The 16,840-nt window shown below is 40.8% G+C and overlaps 2 protein-coding genes across 3 annotated transcripts in view; one reads left to right on the top strand and one right to left on the bottom strand.

Moving 5' to 3' along the window:
• LOC120428122 (uncharacterized) overlaps positions 1-16,840 on the bottom strand; it is a 109,426-nt gene that overhangs the window by 86,986 nt on the left and 5,600 nt on the right. The window lies entirely within an intron of this gene.
• On the top strand, positions 11,248-13,182 carry LOC120428123 (juvenile hormone esterase-like). Its single transcript, XM_039593109.2, has 4 exons — positions 11,248-11,484; positions 11,543-12,586; positions 12,648-12,943; positions 13,001-13,182. The coding sequence occupies exons 1-4, from the start codon at positions 11,263-11,265 to the stop codon at positions 13,161-13,163; spliced, it is 1,725 nt and encodes a 574-aa protein (XP_039449043.1). The 5' UTR covers positions 11,248-11,262; the 3' UTR covers positions 13,164-13,182.

Genomic DNA, 16,840 nt, shown 5'->3' with positions numbered 1-16,840 from the left:
AACTTTTTGGTGTAATCAAATTCCCTTTGGCAACTTGTTACAAATATAGAGGTATGTCATGATTTCACGATCAGACCGGAACTTTATTTCATATAAAGAGTGTCAACATTGCATCGAGTTTTTTGTTTTTAAAAATTGAATTGTTGCACAAATGGCGTTCATAACTCAATTTAGCTCAAGCAGCACGTAGTGCAACAAGATAGCACGATAACAACGATTTGAGATAATGTCTGGAAACGTGAAAAGTTGCATAAGCTCGTTTAGTTTTCCGACTCTCAAGAACCCACACGTAAGTGCGATACTATAGCGTGGAATCCCACAAAGGAACAAAACAGTCCCCAACTGTGTCCAAATTGATTACCAACCAAACACTTTGAAGGTTCAGTTTCGTTTCGAGTTCCGACCAGTTTCCACCGGTCATTAAATCTAATATATGCACCAACCATTGTTTTCCGAAAAACGTGTTATATCTGCACTCATTGTCAATTAGTTCAGCGCGCCTGGGACTAACGCCGCGCGGACTCATTGTTGTTGGTCCGGCTCGATTCATGAAAAATCGTGAAGAAAATGCCATTCTCCTGCGCAAAGTCGCGCTGACTAATCGACCGGAGTTCAACGCGAGTGGCGCCGCCGACCTTAGGCCGCCACATAGGCTGCTTAACAACTCGACGGCTGAGAAAATCCTTGATCGACATCGCGCACAAGGCGCCCTTCTTGGGCTCAGGCTCCAGCGCCAGCTGTGGTAGACAAGACATTTGAAAAATAAGCGTGTTCATTGCTCTAGTAGGTCCGGCATGACTCACGCAGCGAAACTGTGCGCGATTACAGCTAGGCTCGACTCCCAATAACTCTTCACATGAAGTCGTAGAGTTGCTTGAGCTATTAACTTGTTTGCAATAAAAGTAAATGAGTTTTCCATACCCAGAGACCCTTAAAGTCAGAGGTTTTCAAGCCGTTTTGTGTTGTTTTGTCAGCACTCGGAATGAAAACCACTGCAATTGTACAAAACCGATTCTTTAAGGTGTTACCGTATCCGCACTGAACATGAAAACTAATGACTTAAATTAATTAAACAACTCCACAAGGGGGTGAGCGGTGAAGGCAACTCCCACGCACTTCGGCCCTCCAACAGCGCTGAGAACCAGTCCAGATCCGGTTCCGGAGGGCCTCCAAAAGTGATACAAAAAAAATGGTTGCGTGCGCATTACGCGTGAGCTTTTTTCGCGCGTAAAGTTAACTGTTGTGAAAAACTCACACCCAACGCGACGTTTCGACTGCTGGAACTGGCCATGGCAAGTGGACTCGAATTATGCGCAATTTGCTTAACAGCTAAGCAAGCAAAAAACAAAATGCTGAGCGCGATTTCTTTTATGCTGATCCAAGGTGGTGAGAGAAAATGTGGACCTGGCGCTGGAAATGAAAGTAAAATATTTTAATGTCAGCAGAAAGTTGCCGGATTTTCGCGATGGCCAACCGCGCAGGTTTAACGTTTATCGTTTTTCAGCAGCGAATAGTTGGAGCAGTTTGGTGGCATGATAAATTATAATCGAGTGCACCAGGGTGCTACCTCTGCGAGGCAGCTGGGCCTGGTAACTTCTTGGCGGTGTTCAAGATCAAGCCCTGGAGCGATATATGAAGGTGGTGGTATTAATTTGAATTACTCAAAAGTCCTGCTGTGGTATTAAATTGATGACAGCTCGTTTAACTCAAAAAAATCCTATCTTACAAAGAGAATTAACTAAATTAACAAATAACAAAACATAATAAGTTACTGAGCAGAATATTTTCACTATTCAATGATGATCTGTGCAAAAATTCAACTATTTCCATAACATTTTTTTTTTATGGCGTGAGTATATAGCAAGACTGCCAAATCTTCAAACCTTATGACAAATCGTAAAGTTGCTTTTAATACCCTGTGCTTCTCACAAATTTAAGATAAAAAGTGTGTAAAACGATATAAATTCCATTAGTCCATTAATTAGTAACCTTACAGTTAATGTTTTATTTGAAATAAATGTTTGTTTAACAAAGATTGTCATTTTATTAAAAATTTGATAATATCAAGCAATTCAATTTCAATTCGGTTTTATTGGTGTATAATCAAGATACAATAAGTTCTTTTGAGGTACATAACAGAGTTTTGGAGTTCCTTTCAGCTGTGTGTTACATCATAATCCATTTTGGAACAATTATTGCTTGTAAATAAAGGTGTCACCAAGAGTAAGAAAAATTAAGAAAAAAAAAACTTACTAAAATTGCAAGGGAAAGGGGATAGAAATAGAGAAAGCTTAAAACTAGATCACAGTTTTTTATCCTTTATAGATGTGCTTTATCATCGGCTCCCCAAGGGCCAAGAATTGCTCCGCCTTGTTACGGCAGGTCCGAAACCACGTCATCATCTCCCCTGCGAGAGCAAAGAACTCTGGCAGGGTAAAGAGATCTTCCCCCGTAACTTCTTGCTGGGTCGCATTGCCGCTACCGGCAGCAACCACGCTGGCGAACGATCGCCCCCAATATCAAGCAATTAAAAAAAAATAAACACAAAATTTTAAATAAGTTCAAATTATAACACATACATGTTTGAAATTGGCAGTGGGCGTGGCAGTGCGTGGCCGAATGGTTACGCTGTCCGCTTTGTAAGCGGATGATTCTGGGTTCGATTCCCATCTGCTCCAACCTTCCATCGGATGAGGAAGTAAAACGTCGGTCCCGGCCTTGGTTGTTAGGCCGTTAAGTCATTCCAGGTGTAGGAGCCGTCTCCATACCATAAGTACAAACAACACACCAAACCAAGCCTACTCCGGTGGAATCGCTGGCGGCGGTTGGACTCGCAATCCAAAGGTCGTCAGTTCAAACACTGGGGTGGAAGGTTCCTTGGAGTAGAAAGAGGTTTGGGTGCTCTCCCCATTCAAGCCTTCGGACTCCTAGGTTCGAGCAGAAACTTGCAATAGAGACCACAAAAGACCCGGGGGTCGTTAATGTGGATGGTTTGATTTTGATGTTTGAAATTGGCCATTAGGGTGGGCCAAGCCAGCTTAGGGTTGATAAAAAAAATCGCCTTTTTCGTCAAAAATGTAAAATCGTCATTTTGACCAAGAAAGCTAGAAGAATAACGCAGGAAGTAATGTTTTAGGGTTGAAAAAATCTATCCTAAGATAATTGAATAATGGCATCATAAGTCAAAAAAATCAATCCTACACCCAAAGGAAAAATATATCTCAAAATCTGCAACATTGGATTTGCTGCAGAAAATGTCATATTTTATAACATTTTTTGCAGCAAGCCCGTAGATCATTTTTGCCCGCGTGTAAAAATTTCAGCGATCTGCAGTTCTCACCAACACATATAAAGCTGGCCCGTCCCCGAGCAACACTCCAAAGAGAAGCATATGTTGGTGCTCTTTCACCCACTTTTCATCAAGCGTCCATGGCGCGGTGGTAGCGTGTCGGATCAATAACCAAGAAGTTGGTGGTTCAATCCTCGATCTGCTAAGTGTTTTTTTTTGTGAAATACAACCAAAAAGTCGTCGGTAATGTCGATAATTGTCGGTAACGGGCAAAAATGTCATACTCCTGTATCGCAAAAAATGCATGAGGACAGATTTCATGCAGATTCTGATATACTTTCATGCCGCCATGCATCACAATCATGCGACTGCCAGTTGGGTGTAATATTTGAAGAAGTGCTCCTGTCAAAAGTGGTTTAAAGCGCGTTTTTGCTCGAAAATCGCGATACACCATACTTTCTTAAGGGCAGATTTATCTGGCGTATCTGCAAATACGTTGTTAAAGCTATCACGATCGCCGACACTTATTTTGCTCTAAAAAAAATCGAATGTTCCTTGTTTTAGTAATTAGCATATAAACGACGTAAAGATGAACAAATTAAATATTTTTTTAAGTTGATTACAGTCATGCCTCGGTTCAGCACCGCATATCGACGTCGTCGTGCTATCTTGTCGCACCCGCCATTTTGACGTTCCGAGAAAAACGCGTTTTAATGTTTGACCTTGAATATTCAAAAACGAAAGCACGCAATGTAAACAATAACAAACACGTTTTGTTTGGCTCACCATTCTGTGCATTGTCCCAAAGTTTGGTTGAAGTTGGTTGCTGGAGTCCCGAGTTATAATTACAAATGTTTACGGTAGTCTAGCTTGTACGTGCGACAAACGCATCCTGACTTTCCTGGCCTGAAATCCCTTTGGCCTTTTGTCGCACTTACATCAATTTTCATGGAGTGAGAAGATAGCACGACAAGATTGAAACTACTTTCATATGTAAAGTGACAAAAATGCACGGAGTTTTTTCGGTTTTTGTTGAATATCTCAGGATTGAAATCGAATTTTGGGGATCTGTGACGGTCAAAAGGTGAGGCATTGTGAGCTGCACAAAATGGCGTTCTAAACTCAATTTGGCCCAAAATGCACGTACGACAAGTTAGCACGATGGCGACGATATGGGGGATGCAAAACCGAGGCGTCCATAACTGAGGCACAGAGCTTATGGGATTTTGGCTTTATGAGAGACATTGGCTATAATCCTATGAAAAATCATCCAAACTTTAAAAAATTATAATGTTTTAGAATCAAAATGATGTCAGCTAGAGGTGGGCAAAATCGCTTTTTTAGGAGCCGCTCATTTTCGTTCGTTCATTAAAAAGAGCCGCTATTTTGAACGGCTCCTTCGCTCTTTTTCAAAATTAGGAATGAAATGGGGTTTTTTTTAAAGAAACGTGTAAGTTATTACACATTGGACTTTTGTAAATTATATAATAAACTGAAAACGAGAAAAGCTCTTGAAAACCATTGTAGTCTCTATGTCAAGATTTCTACTCGAACCTAAACATTTGTGTAATTGATTGGCATCCAAACATAAATCTAGGATGCTGAAAAAAATGCAAATACAGTCGACTCTCTGGTTGTCAATATCCAAGGGACCGTCGAGGAAGAGAATCTTCAGTTTACAGAACGATGCAAAATGAAGACTCGATTGAAATTTTTTTTTCTTGATACTCAGCTATGGGAGAGAATCATGGCAACGACCATCAAACAAAAACAAACCAATGTCAAACACCCTTCAAAGCTTCGTTTCGCCAAGAAAAATGTCTGCAAGCCATGAAAAAGTTAAATATTGACAACCGGAAGAGATTTTTAAAGCAAATAGAATCCAAGGGACCGTCGAGAAAGAGATCCTTCAAGCAAGGGAAAATATCGAGGAATGAAGATAATTGAAGTATGCAGATTGAAGGGACTGAAGAATTCATCGATAGATGGAGAATTATTGATATCGAGAAGATCGACAGCCAGAGAGCCGACTGTTATTTAAAAATTGCGTTTATTTCGGCAAAAGTTGAACTAACGCTGATATTTTATTGGAATAAAATATTCTGTGAACTCTTTTATATAAACGCTAAAGTTTAATTGGACAAAAGGATGTATTTTTTTAGAAAATCTCTAAACTATTCAGTAGATTTTTGGGAAATATATTTTAGAAATAATGCAATTTGAAATGCTCAAATTTGTAATCCAGTTATACTTTAATGTACAAATGATTTAATTTTGGGATTATTTTTTATAAGCATGGACATATTTGAAATTGTATTTTCAATTCTCAAAAACAAGTTTCATACCACATTTTTTTTTTTGGAAATTCAATAAATTTTATTCATAACAAAAATCATGCCGTCTTGAAACGGTTCTTTCAATAGACCAGAGTCAGGAAAGAACCACGGGTCTTTTTTGTGAGGCACGGTTCGTTCGCTTTTTTCAGTGAACCGGCTCTTTAAGCGGTTCGCTTTTTTTGCCCACCTCTAATGTCAGCTATCCATTGCAATATAATTACATGAATATTTTCAACAAAAAATCGTATTTTTCCTATTTTTTTATAATGCAGAATGGGATATTTTCATATATTTCGATAATAATAACACAATAATTTGAATACTAAAAATTTTCACAAAACTACGTTTTTCGAAAAAATACCTAATAATTCAGTTTTTTTTACAATATGGGTCTCAAATGATCTGGATTTTTTCATATATTTCGAAAATAATAACAGATATACATAAAAAATTTCAATGGTTTTGTTCGAACGCGAATCAGTTCATTACGAAGTGTCGGATCGAGGTGCTCTTTGTTGCGTTGGGTTTGTATAAGTCCAAGGAAGGTTCTTACGCCAATAAGTTACAACTTTGGTGACTCTGGAACCGGTTCCGGAAAATCTGCAGATTGTAAAATCAAATTTTGATCACAGGAGTCCGAATAAGCATTAAAGTCAACGAAACGGCAACGAACGAAAAAAAGCAGAACAAAGTTCGTCGGGTAAGGCTTGTTTTTTTAATACTCAAAATTATCATAAAATAACGTATTTTCGAAAAAAAAATCCAAATTTCGGTGTTTTACAATTTGAATATCATGATCGGGATTTTTTCATACATTTCGAAAGAAGTAACACATTTTTTTCAACTCAAATTTTTCAGAAAACAACATATTTTTGAAAAAAAAGTCAGTTCAGTTCAAAACTGCAATTTTGAGTATTTTTTCGAAAATACGCTGTTTCATGGAAAATGTTAGTATTTAAAAAAATGTCATAATGCAAAAAAAACATAAATTTTTAGTACTTTTTGAAAAATACGTGATCTTATAATTTTTTTTAATTTTCAAAAAAAAATAAAAAAATTCGAAAAAAAATAAATTTTGAGTACTTTTTCGAAAATACGGATTTTTATGAAAATTTTGAGTTTTGATGTTATTACTTTCGAAATTTAAATAAATTCCGATTATTTGAAACCCATATTGCAATAACAATAAACTGTTTTTTAAGAAGCATTGCATTTTCAAAATAATGGAAAAATACTTTTTTTGTGAAAACGTTTCATGTTCGATCCCAGACGGTCCACGTGGCATCATTCGAGACGAGATTTGCTTGACCACGCCTTCCGTCGGATGGGGAAGTAAATGTTGGCCCCAGTCTAACCTAAAGGGCTCAGTCCAGGTGTAGGAGTCGTCTCCCTAGGTCCTGCCTAGGTGGAGTCGCTGGTAGGCAGTTGGATTCACAATCCAAAGGTCGTCAGTTCGAATCCCAGGGTGGATGGAAGCTTAGGTGTAAAAAGAGGTTTGCAATTGCCTCAACAATCAAGCCTTCGGACACTTAGTTTCGTGTAGGAATCTCACATTCGAGAACGCCAAGGCAATGCTGTAGAGCGAATAATTTGATTTGATTTGATTGAGGTGCAGCGATCACGTTAGGGGAGATCCATAAACCATGTGGACATTTTAGGGGGGTATGAATCACTCTATAAATGAGAGGAAGGCACCAACCACCTAAAGGTGGATTGAGTCACGTTTTTTTTAGCTTTCATTATGCATTTTTTAGGTCCACCCAATAACTACAGATATTTCGATACTTTTTGCCCCGATCGTAAGACAAAAACTAAACAATGGTAATATTTTCTCATCAATTAAAAATCTAGATTTTTTTTGAAAAGGTCCTATAAACTATATTTTCTTATCAATTGAAAATCTAGCCAATTCGAACAGAACTTTTCTTCTTAAATCACAATTAATTATGTTTTTAACGCGCAACTCCAAAATGCTGAAGATGAAAGATCAAAATTCCAACGGAACTTCTCGCAAACCCAAACATACAAGTTGACTGGAAATGGAAAGTTTCAAACAAAGTATGATCGTCCCAACACGACACGGCAAGGCTCCGTTGGCTGCCCTCGGGCTGTACGACATTTCGAACGGGGTTCACCCCACGAAAGCTCACGTCGGAATTCCATCGTTTTATTTTTATTTAATACATATATTTAAATTTGCGCTGCTGCTGTGTTTGTTGTGATGAATAAAAGCTTATCCGCAGTCATCTCTTCCCCTGTATACGTAACAGCCGCAATAACTTCTTCGTCTTCTCCTCCTTCTTCGGTGTGTCTGAGACACTTTTTCGGAGGATCCCAGGAATGTGGTGACCCCTCCCTTCGCGCTCCACGTGCTGAGGAGGGTTTGCAGGGTGACCACCCGTCGTTGACTGAGTGACTGACTTCGGTCCCACCCAACAGGATGGCATATTGCGAGCAGTATTCTTCACATTCCAGTTGGACAGACAGCAAGCAACACGATGAACTGAGGCTGTCATGTGTTGCGGCCTTTTTGTCGCTACTTGGCATATGGGTTTTAGGGGAAGGTGGGGTTATTAGCACTCTGGTTGTATTTTGTAATAAATCTCCGCTAATTTCAAGTTGATAGGACCCTAAGTTGCTATGGGGCTCGGGTTCGATTCCCGCCTTATCCTCCTGGCTTTCTATCGCATGGGGAAGTAAAACGTCGGTCCATTTGCGTAAAAGAGATTTTTGGTGACTTACCACACATAACCTTCGGACGCCTAGAAATGAGCAGAAACTTGCAATATAGACCACAAAAGACCCGGGGGTCGTTAAAGTGGATTGCTTTGCTTTTTTTAGGACAATTTAAAGATCGTTGTAGGTCATTCAGGAATCACGTAGAGAATTGTTGTTTAAGAAATTTGATGCCAAATTAACGCCATAAGAAAACTAAAAACACTAGATTGATAAAGCCTACCCCATAGCATCATAGCTTGGGCGGCACGCCGACGGACAAAAGCAGTTTGTCTTGAGATTCAATGATCTAAATTTTAAAGATCGTATACTTCATTTCTAGGATTTTTTAAAAGGCCCTATAAGCTATTGTGTTTCATATGTTTATAGGACCTTTTCAAAAAAACTCTTGATTTAAAAAAAAAGTTTAACTGGTGTCCCACTATGGGGTTTCAGGCGGCCATAAATCGAAAAACCGACATACTCTAATTATTTTTTTGGTATTTTTTTTCGAAAATAAACATTCTAACTAAGAAAAATCCGGAGTTTGAAAGTTGTAGGTTCAAAATTCACTGAATTGCAGACCTTCAAAGGCGAATATGGTAAGAAAAAACATGTTTTTTGACAAAAAAATAATTATTTTTCATAGTTGTACTGTGTAGCTGTTTATGTATTTTTTCCTGCATCATTATATATATTCAGAAAGGTAATTGAATTCAACTATTCAATAACATTTCACAAAACACACTTTTACAGGCCAAAAAATATAATAAAAATCAAAAAAGATGGATTTTTATTCAAAATTTAGTTTTTTTCAACTTTGTTAATGGAGTACTTTTTTTGTGTGCATTTGTGCGATCTGAAAATTTTGCAGCTTAAAATTTGAACCATGTCCTAACTTGTCTCCAAATTTCAAAGTGCACTTATGTGCACTTTTTGAGTTATGCCATTTTGAACATTTTGATTCATGCAAGAAAATTAATAGTTTCGCGTATACGCTTGGTTAAAATCACATTATTTACCTGCGGAGGCAGAAATGACGTACCTGCTGTGTATGTTTTTAAATTGATTTTGTATTCATGACTTTGTTGGTACTTAGGTACGTTTAATAAAATTAGAAATTCCTATTCTAAGTATTTTACAGAATCGATTCGTCGTATATTTATATCAGTTCGTTGTTGTGTTGTTTTGAAAGTATGGATAATAATACCGTAGTGTCCCTGTACGATATAACGAAGCACTATTCTGAAAACGTGAGAACTGCTTTCGAGTATATTTGTAAGAATTACAACATTGCAGAACCATCACATGATCAACTCAGGGAAAAACCACAGAGGAAAAACTACGCATGCTGTTCTGTAGCTTCAAAACGAGGTATACAAAAGCCCATAGAAGAAGTACATATTTTAAGTAATCTAACGACAATCGGTCACGTAGTGATTTTGATTTAGAAGAATTTATCGTGGAAAACGTGAATTTTGCAAGTGGATCAACCAAAAACGTGGACGAGAATCCATACAATGTTCCATAAAATAAACCGTCTAAAATTCTAAAACACCGCAAAAATTAAATTTTAGTTGGAGGGGGAGGGGGGGGGGGTCTTCAAAGAGAGGTGGATTTTAACTCAAGAAAAAGGGGAGGGAGATGGAACGTAAATCAGAAACTTTAACATAGCATAAACCGCCATTCCGTGCATCAAATAGACAGAGCAAGAATATTAAAATTCACCACTTTAATGCATGTGGCCTCAAATATATGAAAAAATCGAAAATTAAACTTTTTTTTTTGGAAAAATATCAAAATTCATTTTTTTCATTATACTAAGTACAAACAACACAAAAAAGTCACAAAAAAGCAAAAAAATATTTTTGGCCGCTCGCTTATATGGAAATACCCCATAGTGTGTCCGTAGCCCCGACGCTCCCTACACTACCTGCTTTGTGTGATCTTTCTCTTGCGGCGAAGGAATGTTGTTTAGGGTGAAAGAGGAATGCTTTTGTTTGCAGAAAATATGACCAACAACGGGTTGAACCCGAGGTTCCGAGAGCTTTCGATATCGAGGTTTTTAAGCGAAAATGGCGTTCGAATGGTGAACGCCCGAAATGTCAAAATCACGCAGTGGTACCAACATTACGGAACAAGTGTGCCATGGCATGACAGCCACATTTTTTTCTATTGTTGGTGCTACTGCGCGATTTTGACATTTCGGGCGTTCACCATTCGAACGCCATCTTCGCTTAAAAACCTGGATATGGTGAGCTTTTGCCAAACGATTACTTAACCAAACGAGCTTCCAGCCTGGTCAGTCCATAACTAGCTTAGCCGGAGAGTGGAGTCTTGTTGACGAATTCTTCTGGCATGGTTTTGACGGTCTTTTTATTGTTCTGGGAACCGCGTGAGGTCGAGCCATTTTTGACGACTCAGCACAGTAGCGTGTGTTGGACGACAGCTAGAAGGTCACAGCTGTGGTGGGAATGCACGTTTGAGGCTCCCCGGAATTTGCATGAGGTTACACCTCGGGAAGGTGTTTTTGTAGCGGGCATGAACTGCACGTTGGAATTGCGGTAGCAGGGCTGTTGAGTCGGAGTTCAAAGTCAGAGTCAGAACAACTTGTTATGGGAGTCGGATTCAAAATCGCTTAATTTCCAGCAGCCGAAGTTCAAATCACTAAAAAGGCTTCTTGAGTCCTGCTGCAATCTTGTATCATAAAATGTAATGCATCACTTAAAAACATAGCAAGACAACTCTTACGTCACAAACCAGATTACCGCACAGAAGTGCAGTTCACTTTCACCATGATTCAATGATTTTGGGAAGAAAGCACTCCTTTCTCTCTTGCTTAATTTTTCCGAAATAAATAACGCCCTTGCACCGAGCTCAGGGTCAGTTATCGAAAATCTTCGATTGAGATCATTTCGTAAGATGTCTGCAGAGCGATACTCTTCAGGATGTGCAGTTTTGCTTGTACTCCTCGCCACGTCCGCAGTCTGTGGCGAAGTGCTGCCCGATCCGGTTGTTTGCCTGAAAGTGCAGAATCAGCTGTGCATTCGGGGCAGCTTGCGGACTTCAACGACAAGCAGCTCGTACGAGGCGTTTCTGGGAGTCCCATTTGCCAAGCCACCCGTTGGAGAGCTGAGATTAGCGGTAGGTTGTGGAGTTTGAGGTATAGTTCTTGGAGTTTTGTTTACTTTGTGCTCTGCAGAATCCAGTTCCGAACGATCCGTGGAGTGGGATTTACGACGCCAGGCAGCCGAAACCTCCGTGCATTCAAAGGATCGATGTGCAAACTCCAGCTGGAAACATCGTCGGTGACGAGGATTGTTTGTACTTGAACGTGTACAGACCAAGCTTGGTCGTGGAGTCGCTCCCGGTTGTAGTTTACATTCACGGAGGAGCCTTCCAGTACGGTTCGGCAGCGCCTTCCAATGTAGGTCCGGAGTATTTCATGGACAACGGGAAGGTCATCTTGATAACGGTTGAGTACCGACAGGGAGCGTTGGGATTCCTTTCGTCTGGTTGTTCGGTTATCCCTGGGAACTTTGGCCTGAAGGATCAAGCAATGGCGATCAGGTGGGTCAAGAGGTACATCCACAGATTTGGTGGGGACCCGAATTTGATTACCGTTGCTGGGCAAAGCTCCGGTGCAGCCAGTGCGCAACTCCACATGATATCACCGCTGAGCAGGGGACACTTTTCCAGAGCGATCATGATGAGCGGAAGTGCTTTGTCATTTTGGGCGGCTCCGAGCAAGGATTCAGCTTACGTTGCTCGGCAACAGCTGGCGGTCCTGGGTATCCAATCTTTCGCTGAAATGTCCAGCCAGGACATGCTAGCCACTCTTCGTGGCGTTGAAGCTTACGATCTGGTCAAGTCAATAGATAACTTGAAGCAGATACTCGGAATTGTCCGATCGTTGGTTGTGTACGGACCAGTCGTGGAACCGTTTGTAAAAAGACAGAGCTTTTTGTCGGACGATCCGCAAAAACTCTGGGATGCTGGAGACTACGAGCCAATTCCCTGGTTAGCAGGACTGTTGCCCAACGATGGACTTATATTTTCATCTCTAGGATACAAGTTGAACGCAGATCCCGAAATTTGGTCACAAATCGTACCTCAACTTCCGTATATTCTTACTGCCAGTATCGGACTAGATCTATCCGCAGCACCCCAAATCAAGAGTCGCTTCTATCCAGATTCCACCAGTCCGGAATGGCTCACGTCACAGAATCTAAACAAACTCACAGATGTAAGCCCAACACCCTCACCCCTCAAACCCGTAATAACTCACAACTTCCATCTCGTTCCAGATGGTAACAGAGTCCGCCTTTACGTACCCGTTGCTGCACTCGATCCGGTCACATCTGCGGAACGGTTACGCGAAGAACGCACCCATCAGCTTGTACCACTTCAACTTTACCGGACCGTACTCGTACGCAAACTACCTGTTGCCGAACTCTGGACAAAGCCTCGGAATCTGCCACAGCGATGAGTTGATCTACCTGTTCGATAGTGCGCTGCTGTTTCCGCAGTTTGCACCCGGGTCGGCCGGAAGAATCATGTCGGAAAGGTTTGTGGCGTTTATGGTGGACTTTGCTCGCTACGGGTAGGTATTGTGGTAACTGGTGGCCAATTGCTTCTAAAATTGTACTTTAAACTTCAGAATAACTCAACCCGTCAGCGGATCCTGCCGGAGTCTTGAGCAGTGCACGATGAACGAATTCTTCAACAGGGATAGTGATAGGAGACCGGTTGGAATGGGACAGGTGTCCGCCATCGATAGGGAGTTGGTGGCTTTCTGGGATGATCTTTACGTGAAACAATAAATCTGTCTGTTATTTATTATTTTATACTTGACTTGGAAAAACATCCGAACATTCAGAATTAATTCAACCATGGTGATCAAAATTAATGCAAATTTTGACGGTTTCAACAATACTTAAGGAGCTATTAGACTATGGCAAACAAACTCGCACTTTTTTGTGTTTGACAGTTTGCCAAACTCGCAAACTTGTTTGCGGCAAACTAACAAACAAAGCCAAATGTATGCAGGCTGACGTTTCTGCAAACAAATGCAGGCAAAAAACAGAGCAGGCAAACTGCAAAACTGTCAAAAAGTTTGTTGTTGTTGTTTGTTTGCGGAGTCAGAGCTGGAGTCGTGTACTCCTAATTCGGAACATGTAAAATCTGAAAACATATTTGTATCGGAGCTGTTGTTGGAGTTTTGTCTTTTTTGGAGTGCTAGAGTCGAAGTCACCAATGCTTAAGAAACTGGACTAGGAGTCGGAGTTACTGCTTCATAGGGGAGCATAGCCTATACCAGGGTTATACGCAAAGCTTCTTTCTGATTGAACGTTAAATGTTTCTAGATTAAATTTTCAAAAGGTTTTTTTTAGAAATTTAATTTAAATCGTAATAACAGTTGAATCACTTCAAATTTCACCCATGAAGCCACGTGACTTCAAGATTGAGTACAACAACACAAAAAACCCAGTCCCAACTCATACGAGCTCGACTCCGGGGTGGGTTTATTTTAATGTTTTGGTATTTTCAGCGGACCCCGTCCCCCAGACTTTGCTTTACCACCGCGAGAACTGGTTTGAAATCGATCGCCGAGGCTCCTTCTCCGCGCATGGGGTGAATGTGGGGTACGCACCACTGAAAATAGCCCCGCAGTTTAAGTGCAAATTTTAAAACCTGGAGGTGGACCATGGCGTTGAAAGATGTAGTAGTACTGGTGTCTGGTAGGTTCTTTCTTTCGAGGTACCCTTAGTCACGCAACCACTAGGAGTTTTTGGGCTGCGTAAGGTGACTCTGAAGTTCGAAAGCAAGGAAAAGATAAATAAACCAAAACACAGCGCGGGCTTTCGGTAAGCCTTCCCAGTGGGAATAATTTATTCAAATAGGATTGTGGTTCTCTATCCGGAGACGGCTGGATGCAAAAGGTTTTGGTTGGATTCTTGCCATGCTCTTTAAAGTATCAAGAATTATTGGAGCTACAAATTGGCTCCGGAAAGTCCCGTTTCATTGACATTTAACAAACCAAAATAAACTGAAAACAAAAGTAAAACTTTGATTCAAAGCAAACCTAAAGTTCACAATTCACACCCTAATGAAAGACCTCTGACATCCAATGCCAACTGTATGATACTGTCACCTGCGATCGAGAGATGTTCCTCAAAAGAATCATTGAACACTCACTGAGAGTGAAATTCTAAAGAGACCGAGACTCAATTATTTGAAATATCTAGAACGTAAAAGCTTAGCTGACAATTTCCAACATTTTCTCACTAATACTGATTCTTGTGACACTAAAACCCGACGAGCCAAAAACAAACCAGTAAATCCAGAAGCAAAACACTGTAATTAACCCTGCTTCGTTGAAATAATAATCCTACCCCCGATCCTTTCAGCCTTTCCCGAACATAAACGCACCCTGATTCTTCTCGTTTCCAGTTCTCAATGATCTGAATGAAACAAGGCACCCGAATTCGACATGCTAATATTGGTCCTCTACCCTGTGTGTGCACAGCTGACCGTTCCTTGACCACACCAATACACCCAGCATCAGCATCGTTCATGCAACAGAAACGTGACGCATCTGAATGCACTGTGTGTTCAGTGATCGAAGGAAAAAAACAAGAAACGAACCCTTGTTAGGGTTGAGCTATCGAACTCGGGTCGAACATAGGGACGTGGCGTTACATCGTGCTGCCATCTGGTGTTTTGAAGTGCAAGAGTGGAAAAGTGCTGAGTCATCGTCTAAAAATAGACGGCGTCCTATCTCGCCCAGCAAAATGAAGTCGATAAAGTAGTGTAGAAGTACGGTATCGGAGAGTTTAAGGTTGGTCTCGATTCGATCCCAGAAGGTCCCGGTGGCCTTTTCCGGGACGAGATTTTTCTGATCACCGGGCTAACTCAGAGATTAGGTCGTTAAGTTAGTCCAGGTTTAGGAGTCGTTTCCCTAGATATAAACATGCCTCAGTAGAGTCGCTGGTCAGCATTTGGACTCACAAACCAAAAATTGTCTGTTTTAATCCCGGAAATGGGAGCTAAATGAAGTAGGTACACGGAGTACAAAGAGTCCCCAAAATCGTGAACAAGCGTTCATGAAAATGAGAACCACGAACAAGGTGTTCAAATCCCATGGTACGTTTTTGGAAATCGTACCATGGGATTTGAACACTTTGTTCGTGGTCCCATTTTCATGAACGCTTGTTCACGATTTTAGGAACTCTTTTTTCTCAGTGTATGGATTGTTCACTATTTCAAGCCTTCGGAAACCTTATTTTGAGTAGGAATCTTACGAATCTTGCAATGACCTATTGGTCATTCGCTTCCCTAATCTTGCAATAGATTTCTCAATAAAATCATAAACCATATTTTTAAGTATGTTGAACGTCAACTAAAGTGAATTGGAACAAATGGGATAAATATAGACTGCTGTTTTAACCATAATTTGGTAAATATTTTGATTTTCATTGCTGCTTTCGTTTAAAATAGATACAAAACTATGACCTGTATATACTCTTTCAAAATTTAAACATTTTCTTTGAATTACTATTGAAAAAATAATCTTGAAGCTTCAACAACGTTTTTCAACCTTTTTCCACCAGCCTCGAGACATCGCTGCTGTCATCGTTTCCATTCGTATTCTCAAGTTACTACAACAGGTATCGCGTACCTACGTCCGCAGCTCAAGTCCCCCGAGAGCCTAAAGCCCTCGTTTTCTCGAGAGACTCTAGATCGTTTAACGACTGGGCCGCGCGCGTAATGCCTGAGCTATTACGACAACACGAGACTCACGACGATGATTGTACACATTTTTGTTCCTCCTCCCTGCGGGCTGGCAAACGCATCCAAACAACCCCGAGTGTGTGTTTCATGTGTGCGTACGCAGCGGATTCTGAGCTGCCCCCCTCCTCGAGGGGTATTCGAAACCACTCCTCTCGTTAGGCGCACAAGTCACCTCCTGTATTGAATCTAGCCAGAGTGTACTTTCAAAAAGTACACTAACCCCCGCGAGACTTCGATTGCAGCTCGGTTGAGTGTGGGGTTCTTTTTTGAAAAGGTTCCTTATTGCTTGCGTTCTTGAATGGGTTTGTCTGTGCTTTTTAATGTTTGATAGCTGGTTTTGTGCGGAACTAGAGTGGGTTTGGATCAGCTCCAAGATTACACAAATGGTTCGTGCTCGGACTGACCGTCAAAACGTAATGGGTTTTACTTCTTGATAGACATCAAACAGACGGGGACTGGGTAGGGTACACCCGGAAATCCTTAATAAACGATAGCTGCCCGCGCACAATTACGACACACGATGAATGGTTGGTTTGAGTTCTAAGCTGGTCTCCCTAAAATGACCTGGTTGAGATGGACCTAGATTTCCCCCTCACGCATAGTACGCGCACACAGTCTAATCGAAGCATGATTTTCCAATCATACACCGCGTAGTGAACTGCAGCCACATGCAAACAGACCGTGAAGGTGTTCCTTGGGGCTCGAC

Source organism: Culex pipiens, chromosome 2 (genome assembly GCF_016801865.2).
Source record: "Culex pipiens pallens isolate TS chromosome 2, TS_CPP_V2, whole genome shotgun sequence".
In the NCBI taxonomy this organism is placed as follows: Eukaryota; Metazoa; Arthropoda; class Insecta; order Diptera; family Culicidae; genus Culex; species Culex pipiens.
This window is presented reverse-complemented; position numbering and strand designations above follow the sequence as displayed.